A 27,478-nucleotide genomic window follows, 5' to 3' on the forward strand; every position below is an offset into this window, starting at 1 on the left:
ATATTTTTTCATCATTTCATGGAAATACTTCCTAGATGAAGTATGTAGAATTGATCCAAGTTTTGATTTAATTTTGGAAGATTAGTCTGGAAAGATTTTCTGTGTCAAGTCACCATTTATTGAGTGCTTGTGAGACAAAGAACTAGCAAGTGGCTTCTCATGTTCTTCATCATTTGAGCTCTAGAAGGCTCTGAGTTATAATTTTAATTTACTAGTAAGCAAACAGGCTCATAGAGTTTGCTACTTGTCCACAGCAGAGTGAGGATTAGAACACAGGACAGTTAGATTACAAAAACCATGTTCTTTGCACTTTCTTCCGCATGTATCATATCAAAATACGTACTGAACAGAACAAAACTGCTGTGCTGATTTCCTACTTTGTTCTATGTATTATATTATATTTAGTTATTCTAAGCATTGGTTTCAGTTTGAAGTTAATAAAAAGTCCATGGTTAGACCCGAATGATCCAGAGAGAGATGAGAAACAGATCCACTCTTACCATGTCTTCTTGTAATTTTCTGTTGATACATGAACTCTGGGAGAGAAATCTTGAATCCAATAACTGTGGGAAGAAACCTCATATCCATATCAAAGAGCAAGGCTGTAATGTTAGGATTTGTTTATTTGACTTGGATTGTGTATAGTTAAATATGATTAATTGTTATACATTTATAGATATCCAATCAGAAATCATATTTTTATACCTTTTAATTTTTTCTTAAAGACAGGTAATTTTAGAGGCTATTAGAGCTGAAGTTTTCTCCTGTAAGATAATGATCTTATAATTCCATTTGATAAAAAATGTATTGGATATGTTGGGTTAAATAAAATATATTAATTTTATCAGTTCCTTTTTACATTTGTAACGTGGCTACTAGAAAATTTAAAATTACATATTTGGCTCACATACTTCTATTGTACAATGCTGCTCTAGACCAATTCTATAAAATTTAAAAAACAAGTTTGAAAGTTCGCATTCTAGCCTTTGCAGGAGAAAATTACTTTTCAGAAATTCCAATGATATACTTATTAACAAAAAAAGTTTTACACTTACTCACCTGGTTACCACTGGCAGGTGCATTCAGACCTCCATGAGGAAAGCATGGACTTGAAATGGCTTCTCATCTTTGCTCTTGTGAAGTAAAAGTGGTTAAAACAAGACCTCCTAAAATGTATGGATGCTATGAGGTTACACTCAGTCATAATAAAAATAAGCCTTGAAATAAAAGGAAGACTTTACCTGTGGTAGTGTTAATTCAGTGGCTTCACTTTTCTCTAAAACTTCATAGAAAGGATCTATCTTTCTGTAGCACCTTGGTTAGTTGTTCTCCAAAAGCAAAGATGACAGCCAAGCACCAGAGAAGCCCTCATTCTAACCTCCTTGTGCTAAAGCTGATGTTACCAATGGTGACGCTGCTTCCTGCATCCTTCCTTACTGAGCTCCAGAGTCCTCACGACCTCCTCCTACAGGTGGCCATTCCAGAGCTACTAGAGAGGGATCTTGCCCTTAAATGCTGGCAGGGATATAAGTTATGAATGAAACGTTACTTGAAAAGTTTGTTTAATTTTTGACTTGAATAAAACTCTGGATCCTAGAATCAGTACATGAACTGCATATTTGGAGGGAAAGAAGGACGGGGGGCAGGCTATTACTGCATAAAGCATTTGTTAGAAACACACTACATTTGTTGTTTTCAAATGCAGTATATTCATTTTTGCAACTGTTGTTGGCTTTTAGGTTTTAGGTCTTAGAGTAAAACTGGACTTACACTAGGATGCCAAATACAATATGGCTTCCATTAAGAGACCCCACCTATGTCACAGTTGAAATCATGCCATTTGAAAAATTAACAGCTATACATATATAAAACCTGACATAATATAGACTACATGGGTGCTAATTCTATTTCTTACCACCAGTAACACAAAAGACTTCTTGACTTTATAAGATGGTCTGTTAATAAAACCAAATAAAAACAAATACACACACATATACACTATATGAGAGTTAAATTTAATTAATGCAGTTATATGCAATTGTCATCTTGAAGTCTAAAACCACAGTGGAGGGTTATCTTTCCTTTTATTTAATAATATTCACTATGTTTAGCAGAATCAAAGTTCCCTTTTCTTATTAACAGATTTTTTTGTTCCCTGTTTTCTGTGGTCACTATCTTTTATCTATTATCTTAGCAATTATTTGCTGTATCAGTATACCCTACCTAAGTTATCTCACAGAACAGCTTCCATGTTAGTGGTACCCAATGGAAATACAATGTTAAATATATATGCAACTTAACATTTTCTAGTATTCACATTTTAAAAATTTTTTCTAAACCAGATGATGTTATTTTAATAACACATTTTATTTAAGCCAAAGTAGTACTGTTTTAACATAGCCAATATAAAAATATTGGGCAATTGTGCCTTCTTTCTTTTATACTAAATGTTTGAAATCTGCTGTATTTTATATTTACATCATATTTCAATTCAGATTAACCACATTAAAGGTGCCCTGTAGCCACATGTGCCTAGTAGTTAACATTTTGGACAGCATAGGTCTGAATTATACTTATCTGCTGGAAAGAGGTTTTCTCTGAATCTCACAAACATAATGACAAAAAGCAGCTCCATTTAAGTGGGCAAAAGTATCATGGTAGGTAACAGATTTCCTTCCATACTGAAATAGACAGTAAAATTACATCTCCTTTTAGTGATTAGTTACAAATTAGTTTTTTTGGTGGGGGGTACAGCTCAGTGGTACAGTGCGTGCCTAGCATGCACAAAGTCCTAAATTCAATCCCCAGTACGTTTTTAAAAAATAAATAAATAAACAAACCAACCAAAAGTTAGACTGAGACTGTTAAAAGGTACTCAATAAAATTACTTTAAAAAATTAGTTTTGACAACCGATATTCTACAGAAAGCTTAAGGGTCTTCTTCCCCTATTTTAAAGCATATTCACTAGATAACTCACTTACCCCTAGTACAGTCATGAAAATCATAAATCCTGGCCTCTAAATATGATGGAAATTGCATTTGGTATGAAACATGAGAGTGCTGTACCACCAACTAATGTATGAGCACAGTAAGACATTAGGATTTGGAGTGCTTCCCACAGCATCGACTAGGATCTCTTATAATGCACTATGTGCACAGAGATGTTGGCAGACTGGACCTTGGGAGGGTGATATCTCCATAAAGCAATATAGTTAAGTCTGAAATCAAGACAGTCTAGAATCTCCAAACATCCTATCAGCCTTTTTGTGATCAGTGATTCATTTGCCATTCCTACTATAAGTGACTGGTGATGACTGTTTGTGATAGCAGGGGAAGGCAGTCAGGTAGGAAGGTGAGAATTGAACTAGGAAAGGGTCGGGCATAGGACAGAGGGTGCAGGAAAGAACAAAATGCCATTCTGAGTCGTGCATTCGAACAGTAGTGTTGCCTGGGTCAATGTCAAATGCAAAATTCCGTCAACTAAGTGACAATATAAGCTCAAATTTTTAACATTCCAAATCTGAAAGACAAATCATTGCCTTAATGTCTCATCAAAGAAATGGGAGAAAGAATATCTCGTTTTGATTTCTTTTCAGGTTTTATTCAATTTTTAAAATTAAGAAATGTCAATTAAAATTTAAAATGTGTTTAATTTTAAAAATTTACCTTTTCTATCTTCATAAACACAAATGAGCTAGTGTCAAAATGGTTAATTTTGAACTTTGAAAGATTTTTTAAAAGACCATTTTAAGGCTGGACACAATAAACAACACTACAAAGAACTGTAAATTTAACTCCATAATTAGGAAACTATTTTATTGACATATATATCAATCGTCACCTACAAATTTAAGGAGCGTCAACATCCATCATCGCCCTAAAAATTAATATTATGGGACAATTACACAGATCATATAATAAGGAAACTATAGGTTAAATTACTTTAGGCTTTAAAACAATTTAATCATAAGGATCTCACTTCTCATACCAGCCTTTCCACTTCATTGATTTGCACATATGAACCATAAAACCTCATCAGTATCAGCTTTAATGTGGTTTTCTCCTGCAGGGTTCACAATAAGCTGAGATAAAATATTTTCCATCATTACATTATGTTGGTTTGTGGATGCTGTTAGTAAGAAGATGACATTAAAGCATGTTCATAAAGTAACTTGCATATGGAACTTACTTTCCAAAGCTTCAATTTCTAGGCCACAGCATATGAATCTTTGTTTCCTTTACTGATTGACAGCTCAAGGCCTGTTACCATTTCCATCTCAATCAAGTTAAAGGAGATTTAGAGGTTTGAAATGCAATAGAGCTCCACAAGTAGGTGGGGGACGAAGACTGAATAAATGCATCTCTTAATCTGCCTAGTCAGTTTTAAATGAAGTATTTCAATAGAGTGTGAAAAACTAAACTAAACTAAACTAAAAAGTTCACTGGATCCTATTACACAGCAACACACCGGAAAGTCACTGGAGAACTTAGCTTTGAGAAAAACAGCTCCAGACCCAGGAGGGTCAAAGATCCTAAACAGCATTAAAGGTAAACGCAGCATTTTATGTACTAAGATGACAGAGACTGTTTACCACACAGTAGTGAGAATTTAACAAAATTTGTCTGTAATTTTAGAAAATATATTAACATTACAAAATTATAAGGCTGGGCTTTGAAAAGTGGAAAGGATTTTTTAAATGACAATTATTTAAGGCACCTTTAAAAATTAAAATGTTTGAGTCAGAAGAATGTTAATGAATCAGAAGGAGCATCTACCCTTTATAAGAATGAAACATAAGAATGAAACATTACAGATAAAATATACAATTTATTAAATTAATAAACATTTAAATTTATATTTCATTTAAATTTAAAAAGAATGTATATTTTCTGAACACAACTCTAATCTATTTAAGATGACTTAAAGTAAAAAGAAAGTAAATGCTATTTTCATTATCTGTTCTTATTACTTTTTATATGTCAATTTACCCTTAAAATATCCAATTATAAAAATCAGATCAAATAAAATTTATTAATATATTAAGGATTCACTAATACCATAAACAGTCCAATAAAATATAGTTGTATCCTTTTATATGTATGGTATTACAATTTATTCTTGGTAACAAAAACCATCTTTAAGACATATGTCATACAAATTTTAAACAAAAGAAGAAATTGGATATGCAAATTCCATTACAATATTTCAAGAATTAATTTCTGGGAGCCATTCCACATGAACACAGGAACAACAGCAAAACTGTATGTTACAGATGGAAACCAAGATAAACAAAATTGGGAAATATGTATAATAATACAAATTAAATATAGTACTCTAAAACCTTGTATCCAATTGGTAACATAGCCAGATATCCACAGATTTCTTGAAAAGAAACCGTTTGCCATTTGTTTTGAATGCTGAAGCTTGAACTAGTTTGAAGTTTTCTCCTTCTTTTTGCCACTTCCCCATCCACCACTGAGTTGTACAGGATTGTCACGGAATGATATACGCTCTTTCTTAGAAGGTCTTGTATTTGTTATCATTGGTGCAAGTATTCCCTTAATTGAACAACCTACAGTGATATTAAATGTACACTTTCATGTCATTTGATCCAAGTAAAATTATATTGAAAAGTAAGAAATATATTTGTCAATCACATGCATTTTAGGACTACATGATCTTTGAGTTTTAAAAAAGTATATGGAGTTTCCTTTTTGTTGGCAAAGTAATATCATCAAAGTTTAGTATAAATTATATTTAGAAATAGACTAAAAAAAATTAGATAGACATAACAGTTTCCTTTTATCTACAATTCAAATGTCCCCAGTATTTTAAGACTATGAGATAAGTCTTAGTGTTTAGATATTTAATTTGTTTATGTTTTCAAGGTATAAATTTTTATAATTGTTTCTATTTCATAAATAATGACTACATTAAAATAAGATTTAGAAATAGTCCTATTGATTTAAAAGACTTTTTCAGGAAAAAAAGAGTTCTTGGTAAAATGGAAAGCATATTAGATACAGAGTCTAAAGATATTCATGGGTCCCAGTGTGGCTGTATAAAACACAGCTTTGTACTGGACACATCACACCCTTTCTGAGCCTTAGTGTCATAACTGAGGGAAATAATCATTACTGGGTTGTTGTGAAGATTAACTTTCTGATTATATTGCAATGGTGGTTAGACCCATGAGAGTGCTTTGTAAACAGGTGCTATAAAATGGAAGAAATTATTTATATTCAACAAGTTAGAACTTACCCAGAAAAAAGTAACAAAAATTGTTAGAGCTTGAAAGCAAATAGTATTTTTAAGGCTGGGATAGTGGATTAGGAATTTACTCGGCAAGACCGCAAAATGCCATATCAAGAATACCATTAAAGAATTATGATCATTTGTTTTAAGTCTCCTGAGGATTAAGCAAGTGCACAGGGCTGTATCTGTGGGGACATGGTTTGAAAAGCAGTAGAGTGAGGCATTCCAGAGCTTCCTCAGAACTGGTTCGAGGCAAAGGCTCAAATCACGTGATGCGTCATTGCGATGCTTTTGTCTTTAAAATAAGTGTACGGGGGGAAATACCAAATTTTTTTTGAAATTAATATTTTTGCAACTAAAATTTAAAATACTTCAAAAACTTGTCCAAATAAAAAGGTTAGGAAACATCAGACTGTGGAAATTAGTCTGTAATTTCAAATTTGGTGCAACATGATGGTGAAAATTGATTGTAAAAGTCTATCTTATATTTAAAAGCTCTTTTAAAACATAGTATTGCTTTTTGGTTTTTAATCTTAAAACTGACATTAGGAAAACAAATTCAAAGGACTTAATAAACATCTATAAAGGGAGCATATTTTACTTTTAGTCCATAAAGAAAATGTTACTAAAAGGCAGCAAAAAAACATTAAAAGCTATTGTTTTAGGAAACAGTATTCTAGGCACAGAGAGGCTGATGTCTTTGGCTATAGGCACAAGTCAGTGACAGAGGCAGAGGCAGAACAGAGAGCAGTTTAGAGACCTTCACAGGTGGTATTCATGAAGGCCATCTAGGCAGAGAGACAAACAAAAGAGATGCCAAGTGAAGCTGGCTTCTCAGCGCCGGACAGATTTAGCCTGTGTTAAACCACCCTTGGCCAGTCAGGCAGTGTCCTCTGTGAAACTGTAAGAATCTTTCAAGCAACAGAAATATTACTACTTCATAAAAGCTCAGATTTCCTAATGATAAAATAGTGGCTTAAAAAACGTAAGAGCATCTTCAAAGTGTATCCTCTTTTTATTTACTAGTTACATATTGGAAACTTTTTTTTTAACCAAATAATAGAATGGAATGTCTACTTTGGTCCATTTAAAAAAAACAATAACAGTAATAGCAAACCCATGCCTTTCCCTAGCAGTAAAAACTCTTTGATAAATTATTTCCTGGATAACAAATACCTCCTAACAAGAACACATTATTTAGGGAGAATGCTGGGGCTCGGTGGGCAGCAGAGCAGGGAGGAATGAGAAATGAAGAGCTATGGGGACACATTTAGAATTCAGGTATATTTATTTGCCTGAATACAAAAATACAGATTAATAAAAGAGTATATGGATTTTCACAAATGGTTAACACAAATGTTTTGTTCCAATAGAGAAAGCTAAATCAAGTTCTTTGCAAAGTTCAAAGTAGTAAATAGAAATAAGTATGTATTTTAAAATATAATTCAATAACATGGTTAATTATTGGTTAATAGTTTTGATGGAAGTATCTTAATAGTATAAAGATGCATTTTTAATGCCTTTATTCTTAATATAACCTTTTAATCAAAGATGGCAAATAATATGTAAGAAAGGCAGCACTGTCTCTACAAAGTATTGAAATATTTAAAGATAATTTCATATTCTTCTAAAATAATTATTTCAAAATTAAATAAAGTGAATTGCATTAAAAGATAGCCTTTCTGTGGACCAAATCCTCATTCTTAACAGTATTTCTGCATTCTAAAGGATTTTTCTATTGACTACCAATTTACTGTATGGTACATTTTTTCCCCTAATACTGTTCTGTTGTCTGTTATTTTGAAGCTGCTGATGAATTTTCAAGTCGTTTGGTACTTATCCACAATGTAACCCTATATTTAAAAGGCAGCTTGTAAATTTTTCATTGTGTAGTGTAATTCCTTCAGCAAATAATTATAACAAAAAACATACTGTGTGATATTGCAAGACAGCTTTACAGCAATTTGAAGTATATTTTCAGTGGAAGGAAAATGCTATAGGAAATTAGTCTTTAAAATTACATAAAGACTTATGTGAATATATAGTTTTCTAGAAAACAGTATTTTAGATGTGATTAAAAGCTTGCATGTTATTGTTTTGCTATGTGCAAATAAACGGTTTGAGCAGTAGTCAATATAGCTTAATCTCCTATTGCATTTAGTGAGAGTCCTTATCATATAAATTCTTGAACCACCATATGTATAGAAAATAAATTGAGTGCTAAAGCAACACATCTACGAAGGAACCGCATATTGGCATTCATTGCAAAGCTATTACTTTGTCCTATGATTACTCTAGAAATGAAAAAAAGAAAATAAAGAAGCAATTTAATGCAGTCAATGTATAATCATTCTGAAATTACTTACCCACGTGCAAATACAATAGTAAGAGAATCTTGCCTCAAAAAATTGGTATTAGAGCTAGACCTACTGATGGGCTCCTGGAATAAAAAATTATACCTAGGACCTTCGCCAGTCTTTTCCTCTCTCCTGCAACATTATTGTTACAGATTTTACATTTTTTTAAACAACAGTCTGCTGCATATTTTCAGGTGACCATACAAATCAACCAATCAGTCTCTTACATATATGCTGAAAGTATGTCTTGATAAGTACGCTCTATCTTCCAATAAGTCCCTTCTTTGTCACATAATCTGTGTTCTGCTAGAGATTTGTTCTGGTCCTTTAAAATTTTGGGGGGTTAAATCCTTAGTTCTTTAACAAATGTCAAGGTCTATATATGCCGTGTTTTCATAAGTTATTTAATATGTAAAATGCTTTGAATGACGCTCCTGGTATGTATAGGAAAAACTTCCTTAAACAGGTTAAAATAGAAATTTCAAGATGTATAGTAATACGTCATTGGATTTTCGTTGATACACCCAACACTATGTGTCTGGATATAGAAATCATTTCAAAGTCCTTCCCATATTGTATTGCTTAACAGCAGATATGGCAGAAGTAAAGCATGGAGAAAAAAAGATTCAACATTTTAATGAAAGTGACCAGAACAAATTGTTAGCAGCAAAGCATTTACGTCAGGGTAAGTGCTGTGAGTGAGTTACAGTGGGCACGTTGGAGGCTGAGGGAGGTATCACAGTGTTCAAGCGGCAGTTGCTTTTTAAGGCTATTGCTACGTCCAACCTTGAATTATAATGATCATTTACAGGTAGATAAAGTCTAGCACTAAGAATGAAAACAAAACAAATAAACAGGTTGTTGATATTATATTCAGATTGCCTCAATGTAACATGGTGATTTTGCTTGTTTTCGAAAATAGTTTTTAAGCTTTATCAGTGAGTAAAACTTTTTTAACTTATAAAAAGGTTAATAAAATTTCCCTATTTCTCAAAATCCCAATTGAACAATGACATTTAAAATTATTCTTCTTGCCCAATATTTAGAGACATATAAATAAGAAAACCAGTTAGGTTTGGTACATTTGATAGTCACAGAAATAGCCATAGAATTTGTTATTGTTGCTAATAATCATGATGCCTGTTGTTTCTTTTAACATGTATGACACATACAACTTGCTTTGTCCATGTACATTTACTTTGAAAAAACAATTTCTAATGAGCATAAAAGCTAAAACATATCCTATAGGGTGGGGTGTCTTATTCTGATATATAATATGGATTTTTACTTTTGTGTTTTACCCATTTCTTAATCTTTTATAATAGCTACCATTCATGTTTGATCTAGAATCTTTGAGGCCTCCTGATAGTATGCACTATTTTCACAGGTTTTATTATTTTTAACACACTACTGTGTTGTTTTCTTCTTAAAAATACTTGGTGGCTGTGTCTGCACCGACATGGATGACTAGAATGTGGTGCCAAAAGTACCGTCTTGCTTCTTTAAATTCTGTAATTTTTATACTAATATTGTTCAACATTTTTTTTTCTGGAGGAAAATTTTTTGAGTGATTTATTTTGGGTTGTAAAATCTCAACAGGTTTTGTGATTTTTTTTTTCAGACTTAGATTTGCCTTCTGTCACATGGCCCTTAAATTAACTAAAACTCTTCTTTCCTGGCTTTTCTGGCTTCCTACCACACTAGTAGATACTTATCGAGTATTTAAACTCCTAAAGTGACTAGGTAATAAAAATGTAAATCAATAAGAATTAAGAATGAAATTTAAAAAGAATGAAATTTAATCATCTATAAGTTATCTAGGCTTCTGTTTTCTGCTGTATACAGTTGGTTCTTAAAATCAGGTCATATGTCCTATTATTCCTGTCAGTTCAGAAAAGGTCTTGTTCCCAAATTCTCCAGTCTTTTTTTTTCTTATATTCTCCTTAGGACTGTATTCAATTTAATTATACTTACAACTAAGTGTCCATAAATATTTGTAATAAAGAGTGATGGCATAAATTATGCTAATAACTGAGAGTATTTTCTACCCCTAATTGATAATGCATATTCCTTTGAAACAACACAGTTTTATATATAAAACACTATTTTCATTTTTAATGATCTTGTCTCACCCCTCATTTTCCCATGTTAATTAATTTTGCCAAAGTAAATGTTTAGCAAAATATGCATTTTAAGTAAATTCCCTAATGTTTATCACTGAGCAGTGATAAAGAGTACTTTGGAATTTAAACATTTAAAACCCAAATTAGATTTTAAAGTTCACTTGGAGTCTTTGAAAGCTTTCATTTAAACTCTTCCTTTTATTTCCACACTCGTTCAACATGTATTTATTTAGTGCCTATTATGTAGTGGGCGCTCTTCTGCTCTCTCTTTCAATGAAGCTTCCTTGTCAGTTCTTCCATGTGCCAAATAATATTAGTAACCATCATACTGCAGTTGCTTTCCATTTCACTCTATTCTCATAATTCCATCTTCACAATTCTCATATGGAACTTGTATAAAACAAATACTTATTTCCACATTCCCAGATAGTGAAGACTTGTGGATAGGTTTCCCAAAAACTTTTCATGGAAACTTTCATTATCCCTTTTCATGCTTATTAGTTCTTAGCAGGGAGACATTTGGCAACAATAAACATGAGTCGCCTGAGGATTTATTGTATTATTGCACTTGAGTTTCATTCATTTGACAAATGCATTTCACATTTGACCATACCCGCTTATTTTCGCACCACATTAGCTAGTGTAAGAAATCAGTTTGAAAGTGACAACAATAACCTCCCCCTCCAAAAAAAAAAAGCCAAAGTAAAACAGTTTACTTAAAGAAAATGATCATGAAGGAAAGGGGTAAGAACTAACATATTCCAGTCAGAAACACGATGCTTTAATCCATTATCAATGGAGCATACATGGATCCTGTCCTCAAAAATGTGAAAACGTGTGTAAGTTGTTTTTTTGTTTTTGTTTTTTTTCAACAAGAATAAATGTACTTGACATATGTACAACTAGTTCTCTCACACAAATACAGCTGAAATTTGTCTTTCTCTGGATAATGTCAGCTGCTCGTAAGAGTGACTACTGTTTTAGATCTGTAAACATTATTCTGTGGTTACTAATAACTGTTCTATTTAACAGTGTCTGCAGTTATTGTTGACTTGCATTACACTGTCTCAGGTCCTGGAAACAGGCTGTATCACACTGTTACGGGACATTAAATCAACAGCTATTTAATATGTGCCTAGTCTGTGCTCGACTTTTAATATATGTCTATTAGATGTTTCTAGCAACCATGTAAACATGCTCTTGGTATGATAGTAATTAATTTTGACTATCCAGTTCTGGTTATGGGAATATTTTAAGGGTTGAAGTGTTAATGTTAACGTGTTTGTTTATTCAGGGACAAAATACTTTGATTTAACAAATTTGTACTCTTAAAGTTCCTGCCCTAAAATTTGAGACCAAGAAAAATCAGAGTTAATGGTTTAAGCAATAATAAAACAAAAGCCTTAAAGTTTAAAATTTTACACTGTTAGAGACCAGGTCTTGCTAAACAGAATTTTTTAAAGATCATAATTCTATGATGTAGCTCTAAGCTTCTCTACTGACATGTTACTTCAAATTGAACACTTCAGATAAGAAAAAAGAGGATAAACAAAGCCAGATTTTGTTATATGTAGAACAAAAAAGTTTAACTTGGCCACGGTTGTTTATAAAAATCTTGTCTTTATCTTATCTGGGGAAAAAAATATATCGTCTACAGTGGGACTGAAGTTTGAATATTTTGAATAGGAAATCTGATAGTCAAGTTTTACTTCTACAGTGAAATTTGGAGCAATTGGCATAGACAGTGGTATTGTGGAATTGTTTTATTAGAAGATTTTGTAGACAGGACACCATCATTTACAAGTACGCTTATTAGTTAAAAGTATTGCTACAGTGAATCTAAACAATCTCTTCATTGTGCATTTAGCATCAACAAAATTTTTGCTTGAACACAATTACATAATGTTACTATCAAGTCTTAATAAAGACTCAAGTTTTAATAAAGAGCAGAATGTGCTGTTGCCCATACTTTCTCATCACCCATTTGCTCGTCAATTCTGCCAATGTCAGTTCACTCATAACTTTCCTGAAAATGTCATATTGAAGGAGTAGCAGGGATTTAAAAATCCATTATGTCCCAGGCCCTGGGTTGGTATTTTATATTCACCATCTCATTTAATCCTCATTCCAACTCCACACCATACCTATCACTCTCATTTTAAAAATGGGGAAATTGAGGCAGTGCAGTTAAATTATTTGGCCAAAGTTAGGTGATTGTAACATGCTTGAAACTTTGCTTTACATGACTAAGGTTTCTCAAAAAGAAGACAATATCTTGCTTAATTTTAAGGAATAATGAGAAACAATGTATGCCTCCACTATAATGGTAACATGAAGAAAATCATTATGCAGTATATGTGAGACGCATATCTGTTTCGCATGCCTTGGAATGGAAAAAAAAAATGTCCATTACTGGGAATAAGGCCTACAAAACTAAAAATAAATAAAATGTACCCACGAAAAACAATATTATTCTTAAATTCTGTGAGTCGAGGAAACACAAGAGAAAGATATTTCTGTATCTGTACCTTACCTATATATGCATATATAAATATATATAACCCTAAATGTGAATTTTTAATTTAAGAGTTATTTTTTCAGAATATTTTTTCAGACTTTCTTATCCTTTACTTATGTCACTGTCTTTCTGTTTGCCTCTCAAGGTCCTTGTAAACTAGGTGCTACCAGAATTTCTGAAATTGTTTGAAGAATACTCCCAGGTTTGAGTGATTTTGGCTGAATTACATGAACACGTACTTTAACAAAATAACATTAATGAGCATCTCCTTTGAACTTTGCAAAAATGGACATGGACTCCTAGAGACTACATGATTTTTTCTTTAAGAAGGTATATGAGGAAAATATATCAGAACTGTATAACTACCTAGAGTTCCTAAAGGCCAGCTAAAAGTGATACCAATATGCTCGTTAAGGAGTGGACAATTGAACCAAAACTCAATTTATTTTTCTTGTATATAGTTTCAGTTCAAACTGAAAAATATGCATGATTAAACATAACTTTTACTCACTTTTGACCACTTATGTGACAGAAAATTAAGTTAAATATAAAACATTTCTAAACATCCAGTGAGGAAATCATTGATTTGCAAATTTAAGTCATGGAATGGAAGGAATAATTTGGAAGTAGCAGAGCTGCCAAAATGGTTGAAATGCTAGTTAGAGATCTTGGAGTCTTGAAAAAGGGAAATTGCAAATGAGACGCAGGTTAGGAGCAGGGTGGAAGAAAGCTTGGAGAGCAACAAGATGACAAAATGGGGAGGTACGTCCACCAATGAAATACCACTGATTGGGATTATATTCATGAATTATTACAAAACCCTTTATAACTATATTCACCTAATCGAGTTTCCCCACTGTAGGAGTAAAGAGAGACAGCTGGGGACCACACAGATATGGGTCCCCCCCACATTAAAAATTAACACTGTAATTCATTAACACATCTTTGCATTAGATGAAATTTGTTATTAATACTTTAAGAGAGAAAAACTGAAGTTATTTCACATAAGAGATTGTTCATATTTTTGAAATAGCAAAATAATATTCATTTTTGAAAATAAATTTAAGCACTACTTTTTGAAAAATTTGTAACATTTGCTATATTAATTATGAGGTACAGAGGCTGACTTGTATTTTAAAAAAGCTTAGAATTTTGATATATAATTGAACTTGAAATCATCTCTATAACATAATCATGTCTAATATATAAGTGCTCATTAAATGTTCATTGAATAAAACAGCCACATATAACTTCAAAGGTACAATTCATTCAGGGTGAATTAAAAGCACTATTGATAGCCTTATTTTCAAAAGAGAACCCCTAAAACAAGAGAAACACCTTTTCTTTCCTTTCAGTTTTTGCCCATAAATATACTAGAGTTCTCTTCAAAACATGCATTGCTTTCTTCACTAAAGACTGCAGGCCTGGTTCTCTAATTAATATTCTGCATGAGAATAATCAGATTTAAAACCAAGGCCTCTTTTCACACAGCCCTATAAACTGAAAAACTGAAATTTCTTTTAATAAGGACAGCTGCCTAGCAGGTTATTCCTTTGTTTTTCCTGGAATAACATTTTATATTTGTACAAAACTTCATAGACTTTACTAATTATTTCAGGATAAACTATTTATTAAGTTACCTTGTACCTATAGGTCAATAGCCAGTTCTGTCTTTAATTTAAAATTTACAAACAACTTCTTTCTAAAAAGTAACTATCTAACTAAAGATTAAGCTAAAGATTATTTCCAAATACCACCCTATGAAAAGTTGACTGGGTTTGCAATAGGAAATTTTTTTCTCTTTCTAAAAAAAAGAAATGTATTGGTATATTAAGATATCTACTACTAAATATTTACCATAAAATATTCTTAAGCCAAATTATTTCAGTATGCACAGTGAGTTTCAGAATCACATCTAGATTTTTAAAATTAAACTTGATTTTTATAAAATAGCTGTCATTTCTCCTGGATGATGTAATTTTCTGATCTTTATTTGGAAAATATTTTTTAAAAGATTTATTTATTCCCCATCTCAGTTGACTGTACTTTAGCTGAAGTAATTAGAGATAATTTAAACAATGTTTGAAATCAGGATCGCTTAGAGGTATTCTGGGAGATTGAATCAAGATGGCAGAGTAGCAGGACCATGAACTCACCTCTCCTCGTAACTACAACAAAAACACAACTGACTTCTGAACAGCCATAGAGAAAAAAGACTGGAGCCTAGCAAAAGAGATTTGCTTCAACTAGAAACATTGAGACAGAATCACAACAGGAAGGTAGGAAGGGTGTGCTCACGATATCGTCAGGCCCCCTACCCCCTGGGTGGGCAACCCACAAGATGAAGAACAGTTAAGTCACAGAGGTGCTCCCACAAGAGTGAGAGTTCTGAGCCTCACATCAGGCTCTCCAAATCAGGGTTCCAGCAGTAGGAGGAGGAGAGCCCAGGAAATCTGGTTTTGAAGGCCAGTGGGGCTTAACTTCAGGAGCCCCACAGGATGGGGAGAGACAGAGACTTAACTCTCTTGGGAGGCGTGCATGGGATCTCGCGTGCACCAGGTCCAGGGGCAGAGACAGTGATTGTATAGGAACTTGGGCCAGACCTGTCTGCTGGTTTTGGAAGTTCTCCTGGGGAGTTAGGGGACTGCTGCAGCTCACCCAGGGGACATAGAAGCTGGTGGCAGACATTCTGGGAGTGTTCATCTACATGAGCTTCCCTGGAGGCTCACATCTTGATTGGATCAATATCACCCAGATCCAGCCCCGCCTAACAGCCTGTAGGCTTGAGGGATGGGAACCCTCAGGCCAAACAACATACTGGGTGGAAACACAGCCTCACCCATCAGCAGACTTTCTGAGCTGCAAATGCCTCTAGGCTGGGTCCTACCCACCAGAGGTCCAGGCTGAGCTTCACCCAGCAGTGGGCAGACACTGACCTCTCCTGCCAGGAAACCTTCATAAGCCTCTAGCCCAGCCTCATCCACCAGGGGGCAGATACAAGAAGTAAGAAAACAATAGCCCCAAGCCTGTGGAAGGAATCCACAAACACAGGCCAGAGCCTACACTGGGACCAGCTCGATCCTGCCCCTTGGGTGACAAGAGAGGAGTTGTATTGCTAGGACGCATAGGACATCTCCCACAGAGAGCCACTTCTCCAAGGTCGAGAATCATAACTAGCCCATCTGAAAACACAAAGAGAAAGACAGACAAAATGAGGCGGCAGAGGAATATCCTCCATGACAAGGCACAAGATAAAATCACAGAAGAAGAAATAAGTGATGAGGAAGGAAATAGGCAATTTATCCAAGAATTTAGAATGATGATGGTGAAGATGAACTCAAGAGAAGTATAGATGCACAGAGTGAAGTTTTTTGCAAAGAGCTGGAAAATATAAAGAATATACTCAGAGTTGAAGAATAATATTATTGAAATGAATAACACTAGAAGGAGCCAAGAATATACTAAATGGGGCAGAAGAACGGATTAGTGAGCTAGAAGACAGAATAGTGGAAATCACCATTGCAGAACAGAAAAAAGAAAAAAGAATGAAAACGAATGAGGATAATTTAAGAGAACTCTGGCACAATCTGAAGCACACTAATATTCACATTATAGGGGTCCCAGAAAACGAAGAAAGGGAGAAAGGACCTGAAAATTTTTGAAGAGGTACTAGCTGAAAACTTCCCTAACTTGGGAAAGGAAACACTCACCCAAGTCCAGGAAGCTCAGAGAGTCCCACACAGGATCAACCCAAAGAGGAATACACCAAGGCACTTACTAATTAAATTCACAAAAATTAGAAGTATTCTGGCGTGGAGAAAATGTTCAGTTACAAACATGATTTTCATATGATAAAACATCAGAAATAATTGTTGCTTTTTAAAATTTCTAATACAATTTTTTAAAAGTTATACTCCATTTAAATATTAGCTATATTCCCTGTGTTGTATAGTACATCCTTGTGGCCTACTTTATACCCAATAGTATGTACCTCCCACTGCCCCACCCTTCTATGGCCCACCCCGCCTTCCCACTGGTAACCACTAGTTCTCTGTATCTATGAATCTACTTCTTTTTTGTTATATTCACTAGTTTGTTGTATTTTTTAGATTCCACATGTAAGTAATATACAGTGTTCGTCTTTCTCTCTGATTTATTTCACTTAGCATAATGCCCTTCAAGTCCATCTTTGTTGCTGCAAATGGCAAAATTTTGTTCTTTTCAATGGTTGAGTAGTATTCCATTGTTTATATATATACCACATCTTCTTTATCCATTAATCTGCTGATGGACACTTAGGTTGCTTCCATATCTTGGCTATTGTAAAGACTGCTGCTATGAACATTGGAGTGCATGTATCTTTCCAAATTAGTGGTTTTTCTCAAATATTTATATACCCAGGAGTGGAATTGCTGGGTCATATGGTAGTTGTATTTTTAGTTTTTTGAGAAGTATCTATTCTGTTTTCCATAGTGGCTGCACCAATTTACATTTGTACCAACAGTGTAGGAGGGTTCCCTTTTCTCCATATCCTTGCCGACATTTGTCTTTGTAGAGTTTTTTGTACACTTTTTGATGACAGCCATTCTGACAGGTGTGAGGTAATATCTCATTGTGGTCTTGGGTTGCATTTCCGTTATGATTAGCAGTGTTGAGCATCCTTTCATGTCACTGTTGGCTATCTGCATATCCTCTTTGGAAAAATGTCTATTCAGTTCTTCTGCCATTTTTTAATCCAGTTATTTTTTTTATGTTAAGTTGCATGAACTGTTTATATATGTTGCTTTTTAATTGGAAAGTTGTCATATATAAAGTTTTATTATTCTAGTTGCAGAATTATGGAATTTTAAAGCTGTAAGAACTCTTGGATATTATTTATATTTGTTTTTCTCCCCCCTCCCACTTTTCTACATGAGCACAAAATACATATTTATATATTCATCTAATTTTCACCATGATATTTTCTAAATAGACAAACCAACCCTGAAGTATCTCATCTAGGCTCACAAAAATATATATATATATGAAAAATGAGATTCAAACTCAAGTCTGGCCTACTCCAAATTTTCTTTCCATTGTTCAAGGCTGCCTTTTACCTCAGGTCACAAACAAGCTGGCAAGGAGCCACGGAAGGACTAGACATTGATTTCCCAATCTCTTAACACATCCTCTTCCCAATACCACACTGTCTCCCACTGTGTTTAAAAATGCAATTGACATTTCAATCACCCCTCACCTCTGTACTTCATGATTCCAGTGTAGGGAGGGCTATACTATACTTTATTAAATTCCCTACTTAATTGTTTTCCCTAGTTAATAGGGAATAGTTTATAAAACTTTGAAGAAAGAAAGAAGAATAATGGGAAAACATTATCTTAACAATTTGAGGTCTTCTTATGCTTTTCCTCAATTTTAAAATTTTTTTGCAATTTTTCTCACTTAAGTATGCTTTTTGCCTAAGATGCCCTGAGTAAAATATGAGGCCTCAATTTGGTCCAAGCTGTGCATCTCTTCTGAAGAGAACAGTGAGTCCAATTTTTTTTTAAGAGTTCTTTCATCCATATACTTACAATTCATATACATATATACATGATAATATTCAGAGAGTACTGATTAAGTATATTCATACGTCAGTTATCTATGTATTGCCTCTTAGCAATGAATACATCCTTCATGACATGTTTTTTGATAAAAGAGTTCCTTTAAGTATTTCTCCTTTAAAGTGAGAAAAGTGTGAAGCTTTCTCAGTAGAGGGTACCGAAGAGGCACTGCCGGGGGAAGAGGCTTTGCAATTTCTGGCCTAGGTGGGGGTGGCGGCTTTGGCCTCTGGGTTTGAGAACCTCTGATCCAGCCTGTCTGAGCCACAGGCCTAGAACAAAATCCATCTGCAACCTTGCAGCTTTGACCCAGACATCACCGGTGTGCTCTCTCCACAGGGAAACCAAAGCTGCCCGCCTCCTGCCCTTTTCCAGTCCACTCTCACTGTGTGCTTGTGCTGCCTGTTGCTCATGACCTTCCTTTACTCCAGAGAGTCACCTACTGTTTGCCCAGTAACTCAGACCAGCTTTGGTCTGGCTAAACCAAGGAACTTCTCAGCTATTTGTTGGCCAAACCACACCTTCTCCAATGAGGTCTGAACTCCTTCCAAGTTTGTCTTCCTCAGGTGCTCTTCCTCAGCCCTAGGGTACTATATAGAGTTTCCTTATATTTTATAGCTGCTCCTTTAGTACAGATAATACTTCAAATTTCCCTGTTTAAACTACTGTATGATAGCTATCTCCTGATTGGACCCAGAATGTCACAGTATATATTTATGTAGATTATAAACTCCAGGAAGGCCAGACTTTCCTCTGTGTGATGCAGTAGGCCTTCAAGGAACATGTCATAAACATGTTTGAATGAACAAATGACAGGACTGGTTTCATGTAGGCTAGATCCATGGGAACTTGCATCTTGTGACTGGGCTGTTTGAAAGACTCACCAGGAAGGAAATCCTTACCATTTAGATAGATTGTGCTAGTTAATGATAATGGTACCAGGATTTTGAGCAGGTCAGATACTCTTAGAAGCTTCAGATACTGCTGAATGTCTACCAAACAGTAAATATTTCACCCTCCTCCTTTGTCAGTACCGCCTGCCTCCCAGTATGGAACATGAAAGTGTCCAATATTTACTTTTCTAGTTCTTATGCAGTGAGAGGACGGTCATACTCATTCATTCATTCATCTATTAATTCACTCATTAAATATATATCAAAGAGCCACTCGCCAGGGAGTTGGTCTAGGTATCTAGGATAGTTCATGAAATTCCCTGCCCTTCTGGTACATACACACTGGCAAGGGAGGAGAATAAACAAGAAATATAAAAAATTAGTACCACATTGTTGTGGCTGACAGAATCTGAAAGAAAGTCTGTTTAGATTTTCCTCGCTGATAGAGGCTAAGTCCTTGCTAAGTCCTTCAAAATTCCATCTTCATGCTGATTGAATTCCATCATAGAATGTTATTTATAATATACTACAGCCTTTCTTTAATATCTTAACCATTTATTAGTATAAATCTCATATATACAGTTTGAAGAGAAGGCCATAAAATGTTAATGGAAATGTTTTCCCTTGTTCTAGAGAAGACAATATCCATTAAGAAATAAGGTGATATGAATGTATGATACAGGAGAAAAGCAACAATGGCTGATAAATACATTTATCTTCTAAATTTAAGTGCTTACTATGTGCTAGGCACATATTCATCTTTGTACTTAAAATATCATAATTTATAATAGTGTCTTTTTGTTCCATCTTTAAATTGAGACAGACAGAAGCAAAAACTTATGATGCAAACAAGCTGTACAGGAAACAGTTGGTACCTTTCCTTTACACAAGGACTCAGAAGACCCAGATTTGAGTCTTTCTGCCTCCTTAACTCTGGACAATTTATTTATAAAATTAAATTCTAAATCCCACCTATTCTGAAGTAAGTCTCAGGCAATAACTGGCAACGAACACCCTTCTGAGCTTTTCTTTTCATCTTTTTCTTTTCTTTTTTCCCCATTTTTATTTTTTTTTTTTCAGAGCAGTTTCAGGTTCACAGAAAAACAGGGAAAGGCATAGAGCTTTCCCATATCCCTCTTGCCCCTGCACATGCACAGCCTCCCTCATTATCAACACCCTCCCCAGAGAGGTTCCTTTGTTACAATTGATGAAAATAAGTTGACAAAGTTTAATCACCCAAAGTCCATAGTTTACAATACAGTTTACTCCTGGTGTTTGGTTCTGTACATTTTGTGGGTCTGGAAAAATGTATGATGAATGATATGTATTCATCATTTTAGTATTATTACACAGAGTATTTTCACTGCTTAAAAATCCTGTGCTCAACCTATTCATCTTCCACCCCCACCCCCAACAACCACTGTCATTTTTACTGTTTCCAGAGTTTTGCCTTTACAAGACTATCAGTCACATAGTTGGAATCACACAGTATGTAGCCTTTTTAGGTTGACGTTTTCCCACTTAGTAATATGCATTTAAGTTTCCTTCATATCTTTTCATGGCTTGGTAGCTCATTTCTTTTTAGCTCTGAGTAATATTCTATTACCTGGATGTACTACAGATTATTTAGCAGCAATTCAGCCACTAAAGGACATCTTCGTTTATTCCAAATTTTGGCAATTATGAATAAAGCTGCTATAAACGTCCATGTACAGGTTTTTGTATTGACGTAAGTTTTCAGTTCCTTTGGGTAAATACCAAGGAGCACAACTGCCGGGTCATATGGTAAGAAAACGTTTAATTTTGTAAGAAACTAAGTGGCTCTGCCAGTTTGCATTTCTACCAGCAATGAATAGAGTTCCTGTTGATCCACATCCTTGCTAGCATCTGGTATTGTCAGTGTTCTAAATTTTGGTCATTCTAATAGGTGCATAGTCGTATCTCACTTTAATTTGCACTGCCCTTTATAGTAAGTATTGAAGTGGGTGTGCTGGTTTTCCAACTTTGTTCTTCTCGTTCGATGCTCTGTTGGCTATTCTAAGTCTTGTACCTCTCCATCCCTGTACTTTCTTACCAACTTGCATAGTGCTGTGCTTATTGTAGGCACGTGACTGCTTGCACCCATGTTGCACCCATGATGTGGTTTATGTAACGACCCACAGATACATGCAGTACTAATTAATCTTACGTTTACTCAGTGAAGGCTTATAAATACATGCTATGTGAATATACAGCAGTTACATACAAATTAGATATCCATATATTTGTATTTGTACATATATACATACAGACATACACAAATATACATGCTAACAATTCTTAATTTGCATATTTTAAATTATGTTAATATAATGCACTTAGTAAATCTGGAGTAAACTTTATTGGACATCTTTGAAATCTATTTTTGCTTTAGTCTCTCAATCTCCATAGACTCTTGGGTACTGACATCTAGTAAACCACGTATTTCACTTTGCACTTTTATAAGATAAGAGCTGTAAAATTACTTGTCAATATATTGGAGGCATGGTATAATGTTAGATTGAGTCAGAATGTCTTTCTTCAGCTTATTTTGGGCTTTCTAAAACAATAAGTTATTTTTAGAAATCCTCATTAGTTACTATCAGTCCGATTTCTCTACTTACTTTCAACCTTACGTGAAATGAGGTTTCATTTGAAATCTAACTTTATTTTACATTAATTCAGTATGTGGAACCTCTGGTCCAGACAGATTCCTCAATGTTCCATAAACATATATTTATATTTTACCCTTTTCTCTTATTTAGATGTTTTTTTCTTCCATTATTTTTCTTTACTTAAATCTCAAATGTCGTTCTAAGTACAAATCAAGTATATTTCACTCCAACAACATTAGTTGCTTTACTTCTGAAAAATAATTTTTCCACATTCAGAAAATTCAGTACCGTATTAAAAGGGCTTACATTTTATGAGAATTCAGACATGCTCAAAGAAGAATCTGATTTCATGCTGACTATGCACTATTACAGAGGTACGTGAATTCTTAATCCCTGGCTAACTTTGAAAATGAAGTATGAAGTACAGAGATGATGTGAAGAAGGCAAATGGAAGCCTGAATTAGGTATATAGTGAGCAATGATCAGTCAATAAATGGCTCTTGAATGAATGAATAAATAAGAACTAGATTATGTTCTATTCTTATTAACTACGTTACACATTTTAGCACATGGAAACATAGACGGCAATACGGTGCTGGGTTCGGAATAAGAAAAGGTGAATTCAAGTTGCTGCTTTCCCTTGCTAAGTTTTTTGTGCCAAAGGCAAGTTAAATAAACTCTCCAAGTCTCATTTATATTAGCTATCAAAGAAAAATAATCATTATAAATAAGAAAAGATAATTGAAAGAAATTGGTTAAGCTATAAATTGCTAGGGTAATAGAATTGTTATTATTGTAATGTATCCTTTATTTTAAGTATTAAATAGAAAATTAATTGAGAAAATCAAAACTATTTAAGGAAATCAAATATTTTGTCTAAATACTGTCTAAATGAGGCAGTTTCTTGGCATAGTCATTTTATAAATGGCACATTGCTTAAAAAGAATATGACCTCTTTCATTTCTATTCAAATCATAAGATAGAATAGAAAATTAGGCAGCAGGAGACTGCCTTGGCTTCCTCTAAGAGAACAATAAGACCTAAAAGGAAATGGATAGAAAACTTAGGATAATTCTCCAAGAAAAGACAGTATTGCTTGAGACAGGTGGCAGGCTGTAAGTACGTTGGTTCTGTTATTATTTGGCACACAGAAAAGGAAGACTCTGAGGTTGTTTAGAATTATGCAACAGTAACAAAACATACAACAATAACAAACAATATAAACAATAAGGACTATTCTTTAAACCCTTACTTATGGCTGGGCAATATATCACATACTTTACCTTTATTTTTTCTTATTTCTTCTTAAAACTCTATGAGATAGACATTATATTCGCGTTTTACAGATAGTAAACTCATTCTTAGAGGTGAAGTAATTTACCCGATATCACACAATTTACATGTGATGGTGGCATGGGGATTTTAAGCCTGAATTTATCTGATTCTAAAGAATACATGTTATAAATATCATATCAACATTGAAAGCAAAATATCTAGCAAAGTTCAAAGGCTGAAAGAGTTGTACAGCTGCAGTCTATAAACTACTCTTTAGATCTGGCTTGCAAAACTAAAAGAAATATTTTGGCTTTAATAAGGTGACAAGATTTTGAGAGAGAGAAAGCTGAAGGAAAAAGAGCTTTCAAAATACCAAGGCTAGAAGTGGTTGGCCCAAGGTCAAGGAGGCCTAGGACCCAAGGACTTTGACAGTTAGAACATTTCTATGGATAATAGGCTATGTCAAGTTTTTTTAGTCAAGTAACTACCAAAACTAAATTTCTTTTAAGCTGAGCTAGTTAGCCCATGTGACTCACCTCAACTGATTCTTCTTTTACAGGTATGTGTAAGTGGCCATTATAAAAAATATTTACTAAACACTAACTTTGTGCCAGATATTGTTCTAAATATGCTGCATGTGATCCTAAAACAACTCTACAACGTAGCTATCAGTCCCATTTTAAGGATGAGGAAATTAAGTCACGATACAAAATCTAGCAAATTGATATCACAGCTCACACTCTTTACCATTATATTACGTGGATGTTATACTAAACTAGTACCAACAATAATTTGGGTAAGTAGAATTTATTCATACTCATTCTGTTATTTAATAAAAACTCTATTTTTCTAAACTGGCTTAGCTTAAATTGTCGCTTAGTGAACAGATTTAGTGATTAGTAATGTTTGCAATAATGTCATTTATTGACAACTAATTGAAATTACAGTGAGAATAGCCTAAGTTTCCTAGAGAATAGCCTACAGTTTCCTAGAGAAAGTGTTGAGAAATGAACTCTTTATAATGATCTTCTATACTCTCAGATCTATGATTCAATGTTACAGAGTGAAAGATGAAACTTGAGCATTTCAAGATAGTTGCTGACTTACTGAGTTATTTATTTTTTAACACTCAGATGGTACATTATGAACAGAAGCTTTGCTATTCTGTAAAGCAACAGGGCCATTTTTGCTTTTGTTTTTATTTTATTTGGTTTGTTTCTTTTTACCTACACTGCTCCAAAGTGATATCATATGAGTTTGAAGTATGCAATGCTTAAAATGGATACGGCATTATTCATTACTATGTATGGCACAGATTGATTCTTTCTGAAATGTAATCTACATATTGAAAGTTGTTGTAATTAACATATTATGTTGATGTAGAAAATTTATATTAGAGGAATAATTTTACTTAAGTGAATGAACCTAAAATATTTCTTAACCATATTGATTTCAGCAACCTTTCATGACCAGATTCTATAATCAAGTAAGGAAAATTCAAGTACTCTAAGAACTTTAAAGCCTGGGAAATATTTTTAAATTTAGACACATTAAAAGTATAATTTTAAAACAAAATTAAAATTTATCAAAATGAACTTGCATATATTAAGGGATTTAAATGACTGGAATCTAATAATGCCAGGCACCTGGATGAAAAGTGAAGTCAGAGAACCATTTTGAAGTTTTCATTTATCTGAAGAACACCCCATGGATTGCTGAATTTTTCACATTAAATCAAATACTGACTTTGTGTGTGTATAACTATAATATCAATGAGTAAGAAATCTTTTTCAAGAATAACTGATACTTAAAATGAAGTATAAGTTAATGTGTGGACTTTTGATTTTCTTTATACTTTGGGGAAATTAACAAAATATGATATTACATAAAACATCTTTTATATTAATATATCATAACACTTCAGAAGATATTTCAAAATCTCTAGGGTGTAATTTAAGTGAAGAATTTGAAAAAAATTAGGCTATATTACTTCTAAATACCCTAAGATATAGACATTTTTTAATGTTTACATTCTTTTCAGAGTTAATAACTGCAATGCAATTCCTGTTGAAACCATGATATATAGAATTATATTACCAAATCAAAGGTAATAGATGTGACAAGCTTACAAATGTAAAAAGTCATCATTAATAAATACAAACTGTCATCTATTCAGTGGAAATAGTTTTTAAGAGCACGGTTTGACAGTATAATGTTATTATCTAAAGTCTGCTGTTTCTAAAAGTTTCTTTCAAAACCTAACTTTACCCACAGTATTTATTAAATCAATGACAAAAGGCCAAAATCCACTACTTTGATATATAAATCCAACTTTTTACAATTAGCCTCAACAAATTCTTTTAGAGGGAAATGATCAAAGAATTCAGTATAACCCGTGGGGGGTTGGGAGAGTAGACCACTGAGTCACAGAATACGATTAAAATAAAAACCTATGCTGTTAATTTTAGAAATAATTTAATTCTGTTTATAGCAAAAGAAGACATTTAATGAAAGAGAAAATTCAAATGCATATTTTTGGGCAGTTCTGGTTGCTGGCATCCTACCCCTTATCTGTAAAAGAATGCTTGCTGGCATTAGGTTCCATCAATTCATTTGTGATTTCTAAATTAATTCTGAAGGAAACCACAACTTACTTGAAGATCCTGCTGAGCGTCTGTGTGCCTGATTTTTTTTTTCTTTCTTCACAGACAAAGCACTTCCACTGGTCATGGAAAAAAGGTCTAAATCCGTGTCTTCTCTGCTTACAAGTCTTGCCTGGGAGCAATGGGAGAGAATGTATACAATCATGAAACAAAATATGGCATTTTCTGAATGCTGCTCACATTACCCCAAATAAACAAACAGGCTCTGTCAAACAACCTTCTTCAAAATGATACCACAATCCTTTACTGCTGCCCAGGCAGAACAAATGCACTATGTCAAAGCATTTTTTGCAAATAAGAGCCGATTTTAAAATTGAGGTTTGCTATTTGAGTCTGCACAACAAAAGAAAACATTTTAGTACAGTAATTTTGATGAAAATCAATCTTAAAGGCAACTGATGAAACTTTAAATCGCTTAACATCACTTATTTACCAAGGATATTATTTAATTCTTAGTTGAATGTTAGAAAGGTCACATTAGATTATTTTCTGCAATATTTATATTTTACCACTTATAAAATTCCCTGAAATGCCTTTCATCCCATATTTATATATTAAAAAAGTCACAAAAGATCTCTACCTTCTCATTAAGGTTATTATTAATATAAAAATACTATACATTAAGCCTAATTTGGGAGTAAGGATAAATACAGAGAAATTTCAAGATATTTTATTTTAAGGACATAAGTATTAGGTAATTTATTTCATCTAAAATTATTCTCTGAACTTTTATTACTACCCGGGACTGAACTGAAGAGTTGAAAGATCATCACTTCTTGCTTATAAAATATTGTTTTACATAATGTCTAATATCATTAAGTAAGGATTTCTTAGGATTCAACCCTGAGGTGGGAGAAAATGCTATGATGGAAAGCAAAGCAGCCTCAGAGTAGCTGGGAGTTCACCCAAAGCACACTATGCTTGCAATCCCGTGAGAAAGTATTGTCCTTAATGTCCTCCTACGATCAGCTACAAAGACTCATGAAACCAGAATCTAACGATCACCATCCTCTTTCAAATTCACATTTTTGTTTTTCTCTTTTACATCTCCCTCCCCACCTCCTTCCCACCCACTCGAATGAACTCCTTGTTAAGTAAGCAAGCTTGCTATTACTGAACTCAGAATAGAAATGAAAACCTAGACATTTCATAAAGGGGCTCA

At 33.7% G+C, this 27,478-nt stretch overlaps 1 protein-coding gene across 5 annotated transcripts in view; it reads right to left on the reverse strand.

The window, feature by feature from the left end:
- Positions 1-3,631: 3,631 nt before the first annotated feature.
- LRRIQ1 (leucine rich repeats and IQ motif containing 1) overlaps positions 3,632-27,478 on the reverse strand; it is a 171,022-nt gene continuing 147,175 nt past the window's right edge. For 3 of the 5 annotated variants that reach the window (XM_074375324.1, XM_045519400.2, XM_074375323.1), the window contains 2 exons: positions 26,308-26,428; positions 3,632-5,574 (listed from right to left, as the gene is read on the reverse strand). In XM_074375324.1, coding sequence (XP_074231425.1) covers positions 5,432-5,574; positions 26,308-26,428 — 264 coding nt within the window. In that variant the 3' untranslated portion in view covers positions 3,632-5,431. Of the gene's footprint in view, positions 26,429-27,478 lie in introns of all 5 variants that reach the window. The other 2 variants (XR_012510795.1, XM_010958801.3) reach the window with 2 other exon arrangements.

This window comes from Camelus bactrianus, chromosome 12 (genome assembly GCF_048773025.1).
Source record: "Camelus bactrianus isolate YW-2024 breed Bactrian camel chromosome 12, ASM4877302v1, whole genome shotgun sequence".
In the NCBI taxonomy this organism is placed as follows: Eukaryota; Metazoa; Chordata; class Mammalia; order Artiodactyla; family Camelidae; genus Camelus; species Camelus bactrianus.